Here is a 12,345-nt window from a genome sequence, read left to right as displayed (position 1 = left end):
AATTTTGAAGGATTTTGTAAAGGCTTGATAAATCTGTATATTATATCTGCATACAGTGCATTTAAATCTTACATTATAATTATAAATTCAATTTAAATAATTTAAATAATTTTATTAAAATGTAAAATATTTACACAAATAAATCAAATATTAAAAATAAATAAAACTAAACGCAAGAAATAAAATACAGCAAAAAATATAATGAATAAAAAATCTATCTATCTATCTATCTATCTATCTATCTATCTATCTATCTATCTATCTATCTATCTATCTATCTATCTATTTTTTTTTAATAAACAATAGGGTTGTGTATAACAGCACTCCAGATTAATTAATTTAGTTTGTTTGACTGATATTCACTTTAAAATGATCATATCATGACAAATTTAAACTTTAATTGATATTTGAGCCAAAATAACATATTTATGAAAACATTGTGAAAGCATTCAGAGGAGAAGGAAGTTAGGCACTATTATTCCTAAACAGAAGATAGAAAAATAAATGAAAGAAAATATATAAATAACAGCATACGAGTTTGGAACGACATGAGGATGAATAAATAATTACAGGATTTTCATTTCCAGATGATCTATTCCTAAAACAGACAGTGGTGGGATAGATGTTTATTCTCTTAAGGATGAAGATAAAGGTTGCAGCATGTTAGATGGATAAGTGAGAGTCAAGGCCAGACGGTGGTGTGGAGAGGAGACGTATGTAACTGACGACAGGAGACTCATCACGGGAAAAACTCACGGAGATAATGGGAGACAGAAAGAGACGGTGGATGGAGAGATGGAGGACTTGCTTACAATGGTAAAGCATGAGGGGAGAAACGGCATGAACAGAACAGGAATCACTCACTGGGGACTGAAATGTGAAGAATGGAGGGAGAGAATCTGCTGATGACATCCTGGGGTAACAGGACACAACAGAGCGGGAACAAACGAGAGGAGAGGAGAGCAGCGCTCTCACATAATGGGCCGGAGAACGAACAAGAAGGGTGGAATGAAAAGGAGGGAAGAAAAGGCAAAAAACAGATGACATGGATATGGACCGTCATGATGCTGGATGGTAGTTTTACTAATACTGGTTGTGCGAAGGACCTATATATTGCTAATGAGCTATAAAAGCATTATGTATAATGTACAGCCAATCTATAAAAAATTCCTCACTCTGATTGGTCAATCACAGCAGACAATATTCAGTTGTAATCTAAATTATTTAACCACCATTGCAAATCAGGTTTATTGGCAAAATTTACAGACTTTCAGCTGTTTGCAATGAACAAATCAAACAAAAGTAGTTGAAATAGCTCAACACAACAAAAGTTTCAAGTGATTTCCCCAAATTCAGCTGAAAATGCAACTTTTAATGACTTCTGCATTCTCAAAATGATTCAACCCCTTCATGGCAAGCATCTTAAGTATTTAGTAGAACACCATTTTGCTGTTATGACCTGCTGCAAACGAGATGTATAACCAGACACCAGCTTCTGGCAGCGTTTCTGAGGAATCTGAGCCCGTTCCTCATGAGCAATGGCCTCCAGTTCAGTGATATTCTTCAAATCTCAAAATCTCTTTTCTATGGGGTTCAAGTCAGGTGACCGTGATGGCCACTGTAAAATCTTCCAGGACTTCTTCTGAAACCAAGGCTTCGTGGAATCTGAGGTATGCTTGGGATCATTATCCTGTTGGAAGATCCAATGACGTCCAAGCTTCAGCTTCCTCACTGACGGCATGACGTTTTCTCCTAGGATTTCCTGATTGTTCAATGAATTGTCTTTCAAACGCTGCAGGTTTCCAGTGCCAAAGGATGTAAAGCAGCCGCAGAGCATCACAAGCTTAACTGTAGTCATTGTTCTTTACAGCTAATGCTTCATTCTTCTTTCTCCAGACATACCGCTGATCCATAGGGCCGAAAAGTTATAATTTATATGATTTTGAGCACTTTTCTTGTGCTTTTGGGTCAGTAGTGGTGTACGTCTCTGAGTTCTGGCATGCGTTTAGTACGCAAGTGGGCACGCTGAAACCTCAGTGCCTGTTGCCACCAAGTCTTGCTGCAGGTCTTTTGCAGTCACTCACTTTTTCTGAACCTGCCTTCTCAGAAATCTGGTTGCAGCCGTTGATAGCTTCCTTTTTCTGCCCCTTCCAGGTAGTGTAACCACTGTTACACTGGGATATACTGAGATGTACTGAGCTATATAGCACTATAGTGAAAAAATATAACACACAGCCCTATTGAGTTTTGCACAAAAAACAAAAACAAAACACGAGAGGTTTGAGAGTTTTGTCCAATCAGTTTATGCCAAAATCAGAAGCAGCCATGCGTGAAAACCAACGTTGGAACAAATGTAAGATCTTTCTGTGTATATGCTCAATCACTCAATGCAACAATGTTTTGGCTCCATCCCAAGGTTTTGCCGTGACCTGTTCCTCCTCCTCTCTCTTCCTTTGCTCTGCATTGAATCGTCCAGCAGCAGCAAACTTCTCCACTGAGAGATCTGCTGCCTGCTGGGTCCAGAACGCGGTCAAACTCTGATGTTATGTTATTACATACAGGAGTTGACTTGGTACTGCTTTTGTTTTTGTGTTTAACAGTGCCTTTATAGGTTGCCCTTTAGGGTTAGAAAGAGTGTGACCCTAAAATCGAGTGAAGCTGGCTTCTTCTCAGGAAGAGCTGAGACATCATTTATCACCAGAACCTAGATATGGATATCAGAAGCCTTTAAAAGCCTTTTTAAATAGACATTTTTTCAATAGAGAAGCTTGTTGAGCTACTTAAAGGGGTGGTATAATGCCCGTTTCACAAGATGTAAAATAAATCTCTGATGTCCCCAGAGTGTGTATCCCACAGATATTTTTATATAGTATTTATTATTAGTAATAAATAAAATAAAATAAAATAAAAGTAATAATATAGTATATATTATTGTCACTTTTTGAGGGTTAGCAAAAGGGTTCATTTTGTGTGTGTCCCTTTAAATGCAAATGAGCTGCTGCTCCCGGCACAGAGGGCGGAGCTTCAAGAGCTTCTGTGTTAGCAGCTCCGATTACCTCACGCAGACACACACTATAATGTCAGAAACTGTTCTGCCTTTTATGTTTAAACCGAAGTCAGACAAAGATGGAGAGACTCAAGAAGAAGTGACAACACGTAGAATGCAACAGGACGTTTCTGAATGGTTAGTTGATGAATGTATGTTGCTGATGTGGAGTTAACTATCTTCAATTAGCATATTCTGTCATGATAATCTATAAATCGCTCATATAGGAACTGTTGAAAGATGCACACAGAGTGACTTTCTATTGCATGTGAAAAGACGGATGCTACAGTTTGAGCTGACTCACAAATGTGCTTTACTACAACAACTCTTGTTCCCGGGGGACGGGGTTTATGTAAATTTAGGGTTGGTGATGTCACTAACCTGTGAGGAATGTGGTGTAGTCTCTACCAGCCGCTGTTGTAGTCCTTAAAAAACAATTTCTTTAAAAGCAAATATCTCCCTTTGCTTTGAACTTTGAGCGTCGTAACTTTGCAGATGTTGTTTATGCTCAAACAGCAACATTACACACTAACTAAAGTTAGAAAAGTGAAATCATACTCAACCACCCCTTTAAATATTTTAATAGCAATTAAGCAACATACTGGCTAGTGTCTACTTGCTGAAATTTGTGAAATGATAAATGATAAAGTATGTTTCTGGGCAAACAGAAATATTTGTTTAAATGGAAACCTTTATTATTAGAATTGGCAAAAGTATTTTAGCATCTCATAAAGCAGATTTAACAAAGTAATGAGGTTTAATATACGACAACGTCTGAACGGAAATCATACAGCACTACGTGAAACACTAATGCTAATAATTTATGCAATAATTGCAGTGGCAGAACTGACATACATGTACTTGCCTCGCTAATTGGTTGTTTATGCTCTGTGCAGTTCATTTGGCTATAGATTTACAGTACCGTTTGAAAACATTTCATCATTAAGTTTGTAAGAGGAATCAGGAGCTAACTGCTACAGAAAACAAGTAAACCGCTGCGGTTAATTATCCTCAGCAAAGAAAGAGGCTTAAATGAATGAAATATTCACAAACAGTTGTTTCATATGTTCGTTTCCTGTTGACTGTAGACTACTTTTTGTTAATCTACCCGAGTCAAACTTTCCTTTAAAAGCATAATTAGAATGGAAATGCCACTTTTAAGTTTGACAGTATTTCCGTTTTGAATGGGAGTGCTTGGGGCACTTCTATGATAGCATCAAAAATCGCTATTTTTAAAACACTAAGAAGGCTCGACACAACATGAAACTGTGCTGGAAGTATCACCAGAGGCTCTACACATGAACTCCAGCATTGAGAACAGTGTTTGTGTACACAGAGTTTACTAAAAAGAAAGATTTTGAACAACTCACTGTCGCTGTGTCCGCCGGTGTTTTGACAGTCAAAAATAGTCGATCTCCGAATGCGAATGAACTGACTCTGAACTTTAGTATTGCTTCTTACATGAGGATCCTTTTTCAAATACAAGGTCAATATTGATTTTCACTAACGGCAAAACAACAAATTATCCGTGAATTTATATGGAAATGAAAGCTTTAGCATAAGTTCTGCCAGGAAGACTCAATTGTTACGTCACTTATTACAGTACCTTCTCATCTATCCAATCATATTCTAATACTCGTGGTATAAAAGATTGGTACTTACACACGTTTGAGTTCGCAGATGCTGACGCTTCCATTCACCTCCATCCTCCCCACCACCTCCAAGACGGATCCTTCCCTCCATCCTCCCCACCACCACCACCAGGATGGTCCCTTCCCATACCTCACAGGGGGTCGGCTGCGCCCCTGCCTTCGTCTTCAGGCAGGATATGCAGAGTCCGGACCCTCGGATTGCGAGCTACAGACGTGGCCTACGCCAAAGAACTTTATTGCTTGCTGGGCTGTTAATAAATGTATAATTGTCACAGTATTTATTCTCCCGAGTCTTTCTGGTAGAACTAAGCTTTAGGAGCTTTCAATCTTTACTCTCCTCCTTGTTACGTTGCATTCGGAGATCGACTATTTTTGACTGTCATAATGCGGCAGACACAGCTACAGTGAGTTGTTCAAAATCTTTCTTTTTAGTAAACTCTGTGTACACAAACACTGTTCTCAATGCTGGAGTTCATGTGTAGAGCCCCTGGTGATACTTCCAGCACAGTTTTGTGTTGTGTCGAGCCTTCTTAGTGTTTTAAAAATAGGGATTTTTGATGCTATCATAGAAGTGCCCCAGGCACTCCCATTCAAAAGGCAATTTGAAGTTAACAACCGAAAACGAAAATACGGTCAAACTTAAAAGTGGCGTTTCCATTCTAATTATGCTTTTAAATGAAAGTTTGACTTGGGTAGATTAACAAAAAGAGCCTAGGTTGCATTTTGGCGAGAGTTACCCTTTAACCTTCCTCATTCTTTACAGCCCTATTGCTTTCCCTGAAATCACCCGGAATAATGAACAAAACAGACTAACGGGGTTTGCTGCTCAGAGAGTTTTGTTTGATAGTTTTCAGCAGGTCAGCCTGGAAAAAAAAACTGCTAAAACATCCAACAAAAACAGAAAACCAACATGGGCTGGTTTAAATAGTTTGTTTTGCCAACAGTAGGGAAACGTCTATTTTTGTGTGAACCATAATTTCACCACCAAGATTGAAAGAAAAAAAAATTTTTTTTGCAAAGACAATTTACACACAAATTGTCAATATCATAATTCTGCCACTGTGATATGAAATACTAATAATAATAATGAAAGTTAAGTGTTAGTACATCATATAGTAGTAGTATTTGTTATTCTGTCTTGAACTCATGCTCATTTAAATAGAAAAATCATTGTATTACAGTAATGAGAATCACCATAGAGAATAATAGGAGTTCAAAAGCAAAACAACCAGCTGCATTAAAACATGCTTAACTGTTATGAAAATAATGCAAATGGACAATATAATTTTTTTCTTTCGTTCTTAGGGTGAAATGTTTTCATGCGATTCCCTTCTTTATGACGAGATGAATGCTTCTAGTGCACTAACCAAATAGTCTCCCTGCCTATAAAATAATAATATATATATATAATTTAGAAAACTGCTGAGAAAAATCGCTAGTACTAGGAAATCTCTAGAGTTGATATGATTTGTTATTGTGTCCTTGTTGTTTCATTCAGCCCTGGGTTTTTAAAAATCCCTGAGGTTTGTCTTCAATAAAGCAGAGCAACTGTATAAGACAGGAAATATTTACAGTAAGACAATGAAAGCTTTCGGTAAACGCTCAAAGCACATTTTCCACAACAGTGCATGTTTTATAGGAATCCTGTATTGCTCAAGACACTGATGTCCTGCAGCGGACACAATATTTGCTGTAACAAAACTTTAATTCAGTTAACAAACACTTCGGGCACAACAAAATTGTGAAAGTTTGTTAGAATGATCATATTTTGTGAGCTGAAGAATAATGATAAAACTGGCCTTTATGTGTGACAAAACTACATATCCCACAATTCTCTGTGGTGGCATGACAATGTTAGCCCCTATTATGCTTTTTCGGATATTCCCTTTCATGCAGTGTGTAATACAGCTGTTTGTAAAAGATGTGCAAAGTTTCAAAGATCAAAGTGCAGATAAATGGAGTTGTTGTCTCCTAAAAGAAAGGATCGATTTTGATCTGCCTGAAATGAGTCGTCAGCAATTCCAGTCTCACTTCTGCTGAACCTGCAAACACTGTAGTTGTATCTCAGACTGGAAGAGTTTGGTTTGAGTTGTTCATGTCGAGAAGACGCTGTTTACTGCAAATCCACTTTGATGCTCTTACAAAGGATGAGATTGATACGGTAAAACTGACGCCATTGTTACTGTTCGTATCACTGTGTGTCAAGTGCTGAGAAAGAGCTGAAACTCAGATATGCTAATGAGAGTTTGGTTTCTGACCCGTGCTGTAAACAAGGCTGTGCGCAGGTTTTCATAATTACAGAGGTCACAATATAGAGTTTAATAGGGGCGTTCGAGAACATGCTGGGCTGTTGGAAATATTTAAATGCTGTTCAGAAATGAGCGCAGCTGCTTTGTTTACTGATTAACAGCTGCATTTCTGTTGTTCCATAAGAGCCATCTAAAGTGATTGTTGTGCAATTTCATTCAGCGCGTCTCCTTCATTTGTTGGGGCTTGTTTCAAATGGAGTGCGCATGCACATTCATTATTAACTCTTTCCCCGCCATTGACTGAACTGTCTAATGTTACTGAATGAAATGTCGGCCCAGGACGAGCTACAGGACTGTATACGATTCTGAATACGATCTGGATGAAGTCTTTTGACAAAAATGCAATTTTGTCAGATTTTTGCTCAAAATGTTGCTTTTTTTATGAAACTTACCCACATTCAAGTGTTGATAAAACAAAAAACAAAAAAAACTAGAAGCTAGAATTAAATGGCTCTGTTCTTTCTTTTGATATATTTCATGTTCAGATATTCATACAACAAAATATATTGATTGGCCATGAAACTTCTGTGAAAGTCTCTTGTCTCTTCTCTTTCTTGTCTCGTCACACTGACACTTATTGCAATGAATCACGCAAATTATAGCCTATATTTTCAATTAAAAACAGCTAAATTAAACTTTTGTTGGTCGTTTAATATTTCTATTGTAAAACAGCTGACAAATATTACATGTTGAGTTTATCTCACACTTTATGACCATGTTCTAATTCGTGATCAGCTTCTGTGAACGTAAAGCCCTCCTACTTTAATGCGATTGGTCATAACATTTTTTCAGCATTGTGTAAAATCTGTGCAGCACCAAATTAGAGTTAATATTAGCCAATTATTTCACAACCTTTATCATATACACCTCGTCCAGACCTCAGGGACCTCTGTAAGAGCTCGACCAATCACAACAGACTGGGCCATCTGACCAATCAGAGCAGAGCAAGCTCTCGGAGAGGAGGAGTTTAGAAAGACCAGATGCTTTATCAAACCGTTTTAGAAACTGTGAGAAAAGAGCTGATGCTGCAATGAATATTATGAGAAAATTCAAGTGTTTTTTGACCTTGGATGCATGTAAACCTATAGAAGGAGCCTTTAAAATAGAATATTAGAGACACTTTAAAATACAAGCATGAATTTCACACCTAAGGTACACCGTTTTTGATGTATTGGAGCTAAAGAAGCTTAATCAATAAGTAAAAAAGAGAAAAAGAAATGAAATTGTCACTTATTCCCAATCAAAATCACTTCAAACATCATAATAAGGACTTCCGAGCTTATGCATGGGAATTGTGCTGTAGTGTCACAAACCCTTTTATATGCTTCACGCTGTTGCAAGAGTTTGTTGAAGTTATGCATTATTAAAAAGGGTGAAAACGATGCGCTTTGCTGAGTTTCCAGTACCAGACCATTTGCTTTCAAGCTCCATCAACGGACACATCGCTGCTATCCGTCTACGGAGGAGCTCTACGTGAAAACTAGCATCGGGGAGCGAGAATTGTACATTTGTTTATTTTGTACAGTGGAAAGTCACTTCCTGCAGGGTGTTTATTTATCCTTGACTTTATGCCTTTGTAGATTCACGAATGTTTGGAGAGTGTTTGAGTGCGAGTGTGTCTGCAATAGCGTACTCACTGAAGAGTAACATGCTGGCATTGGAAGCCCCGAGGCGGTTGGAGGCGAAACAGGTGTAGTTGCCAAAGTGTTTTTCTGTGACGTTGGTGAAGAGCAGCAGGGAACGTGTTTTCTCGTTTTTAATCTTCAGCGTGTTATCGCTCTCTACCGGCCTGAGAAAGAAGTAATAAGAAAGATCACACTTTAGAGTTGAGTGAGTTGTCACGTAAGCCAGCGTGTGCCGCTTCCCATGGTTCACGGCGTCTCTATTACTCGCTTTGTTAATGTTACCTTACCTTCGGTCATCCCGGTACCATTCAAAGGACGCGGTGGGAACCGCCATAGCTTCACAGCGCAGAATTGCAGTTTTCCCCAGCTGGGCAGGCATGTTCTTCACATCTGTAATTGTCGGTGGATCTAAAGACCAACAGCTCAAAGTTATAATGCTGATTTGTTGATATTTCAAAGAATAATTGATCAAAATGTATTTGCTTTGTTCATGATAGTTGTTAGTAGTCTCTAATATCTCTAGTCTCTATATATATATATAAGGAACTTTAATGTAATTTTATTTTATTATCATTTTTTTTATGATAATAAAATAAAAATTATTGGGGGGGGGGGATGGGTGGTTCATGTTAGGGATTAATAATGGACAATGTTTAATGATCTACTGTTTTTTTACGATGTCCTATTCTGTACTGTCGCTGAAAACCAATAAAAAGATTTGGAGTAAAATACATCAAGGTGCCCCCAACTCTATCGTTTGTTTCTCCGCTCATATTCTAATATTCCTTTTTCTTAATATTGATTGTGTTGTACATCTGTGTTTTATTGGTTGCTGTCTCCACTCTCTATACTCCCACTTGAGTCTTTTTCAAATCTGAGGTATAGTATGAACAACCAGTGCTAAAACAAGAGGGTTTCATGACACTAATGTACAGTAATGAAGTACTTTTCCTCAAGTTCTTTACAACCCCATGGAGATGAGAGAACTAGACGATGAAAAGATAGAGTTTAATTCTATAGACAGCTGACAGCAATTCAATTTGTGTTTCCATTACGCCATCACAAAGTGTTCTGGATCAGTCTCAACAATCTCATTAGGATGTAATGTGTGTTTCTGACGACTCGACTTACAGTTGACTGTGACCTTGACACGGCGTGTGTCTGGCGGCGCCACACCGTTGTTGGTGATGCATTCAAATTCCTCTGCTTGATGCCGCTTGATTTCTGTGATTTCCAGAAATTCACCCTCGCTCATGAGACCGTCTGTGAAGACAAAAGACGAGAAGGTGATTGAATACATGAGTGTATTGGGAGGGTAGGTGTTGTAAAAGCAGGCGCACTAGGATCATTGTTCCACACTGTCATATTAAACAAAAAAAGGCTAGAGGACATGGAGCAGGGAGAACGACTTTCTCTCGGTCGGTGTATCACAAGGGACGGTTCTCCTGGAGAAACCAGCTGTTGAATGTCTTGCCCTGGAGTGCAATGGTAAGATGGGAATTCACCGATTTGAACCTGGCTCTTTAACCACTACTCTACATTCTCTAAAATGACTAAACGATTTACAAGTTTATTTCAACAGTGTTCAAGGTGAACAGGGTTTGCTGTGGAGTCAAGATAATTATGAGGCAAACATACAAAATGTCACATTTTATTATTGGCTGTTTCAACACATACATGTTTCAATACCCCAATCTAATGTGAGCATATGTAAGTATTGGGCCAATTGACTCAAAATGTGTTTCTAAGTGATCAGCTTCAGCTGTGTCCTGTAGCATTAATTGTTCATACATAAAAAAGCCTTGATGATATATATATATATATATATATATAATATATATATACACACACACATATATACATATTCAGATCGCTAGTATCCTCTCACAATACCTTAAAGGAATAGTTCACTTAAAAATTAAAATTCTGTCATCTGACAGTTGATGGACTCCATTGACTTCCATAGTATTTTTTTCCTACTATGGAAGTCAATGTCATTAGCTGTCTGGTTACCAACATTCTTCAAAATATTTTCCTTTGTGTTCAGCAGAAGATAGAAATTTATACAGGTTTGAAACAACTTGAGAGTGAGTAAATGATGACAGAATTTTCATTCTCTTTCAACTCTTCTTTTAAAGGTGCAATATGTAATATTGACAGCTAGAGGTTGAAATGGGTACTGCAGTAATGCTGCCTTCACTTGCTATAGGAAATTTCCTACTTCCCACTTCTGAAGTCATGATTACGAGCTCGACGCATTCAAGTGATTTGTTGTCAGGAAGAACAGGAATCATGGAGGACACCAGATTTATTCCAGCCTATTTATTGGGAACATCATATTAAAGCCAAACTGATATATAGCGTCACATTCACTGACAACCATATAAACATTCACCGTGCTATCTAGATAGTCAGCTTGCTGATAATTCTGGAATTTTGGTCAAACACAGGCTATTTTTGCCATGTATAAAACATACACTACACTAAAATTATTATTAATATATGTAAATATGCACTTCTTTAATTACAAGACAAGGTGATGTACCTGTTGTGTAATAAATGAGTAAAGAATACTAGTCACAGCAGCAATCATTCTCCCCTACGCCATGTTTAAATTTTATGGCCTGCCCAACTTTTTCGAGTTTTCAGTGGTAAATACAACTTGAGAGGGCGTTCATGTACAAATTTTAACTAGGAAACTCGTGAAATAGCACGTGAATGCAGCATTACATACTGTGAGTTTATTAGTTGATTTATCTGCATTTTTTTAAAGCAACACTATGGAACTTTTCCTCTTCGGTCCCCCTACAGGTTGGAAGCGGAATTGTCCATTACTGCTGTCGTAAATCATATAGCCTACCACAGCCGACTGTCGCACGCACGCTCGCTGTTTATCCAGCACCGGCTTTGGAATGAACGATGTCCACAGACAAGGTAGAGTATGATGCATGATTTTATGAAAGTATGATGTATTGCGACATCAGAAACGAAGAAAAGCAAAATAATGACTATTGTAACGCTTGCCGTAAAGCAAGTCAAATTTGTAGTTTTCTTATGTCTCATTAGAACTACAGAAACGTTACCCGATCTGGCAATTTTACATAGTGTGGTTATAGCAGATAAATGACCGCAAAGCGAATGCAGAAGTGCCTTTCACCCTGTTACGACTTGATGAACCACTGAAACGATTTTGGAAACATTATTTTAAGGTAAAAAATGTTACATAGTGTTGCTTTAAATGGCTCTGTGGAATACTTGATTCTGATTGGTCAATTGTGACATCCACCGGTATGTTATTCCCCAATAAAAACGTATAAAAACTGATAACACAGGTTCACAAGTCGGCGCTTTTACGCTTGCTGTGTTTTTCCTTGTGGAAGTTTTGCATTTTGGTGAGCCAATAAATATTAAAAATCAAATCAATATTTTGTGTACAGTTATTTAATTATGTCAGCCGGTAACACAGAAGCGCTCTCTTGTTTCATAGAAACGCAGCTGCTGCCATTTTGCGGCGATTGTTTTGTACACTGTAATGGATTATAACATAACAAACAGGTACGATTTTAAAAGTTTCATCTCAAATCAATATGTTGTGAAATACCATGTAATAAGTGGTATATGACTGTACCGTATTCCTTAAATGTCCGTCTAGTTTGAACTTGCCGCACTAGCAACTGCTTTCTCTGCGGAAGCTTTGCATTTAAAGGCCTAAT

The 12,345-nt window shown here is 37.8% G+C and overlaps 1 protein-coding gene across 3 annotated transcripts in view; it reads right to left on the bottom strand.

Moving 5' to 3' along the window:
• Positions 1–12,345, bottom strand: part of iglon5 (IgLON family member 5) — a 236,897-nt gene that overhangs the window by 52,638 nt on the left and 171,914 nt on the right. For all 3 annotated transcript variants that reach the window (XM_084088958.1, XM_084088959.1, XM_084088960.1), the window contains exons 5-7: positions 9,764–9,895; positions 8,920–9,040; positions 8,645–8,796 (exon numbers count right to left, since the gene is read on the bottom strand). In XM_084088958.1, the coding sequence (XP_083945084.1) occupies positions 8,645–8,796; positions 8,920–9,040; positions 9,764–9,895 (405 nt within the window). The remainder of the gene's footprint in view (positions 1–8,644; positions 8,797–8,919; positions 9,041–9,763; positions 9,896–12,345) is intronic.

This window comes from Abramis brama (assembly GCF_963993115.1).
Source record: "Abramis brama genome assembly, chromosome: 17".
NCBI classification, from domain to species: domain Eukaryota; kingdom Metazoa; phylum Chordata; class Actinopteri; order Cypriniformes; family Leuciscidae; genus Abramis; species Abramis brama.
Note: the sequence above shows the minus strand (reverse complement) of the source record. Positions and strands in the feature narration are given on the sequence as shown.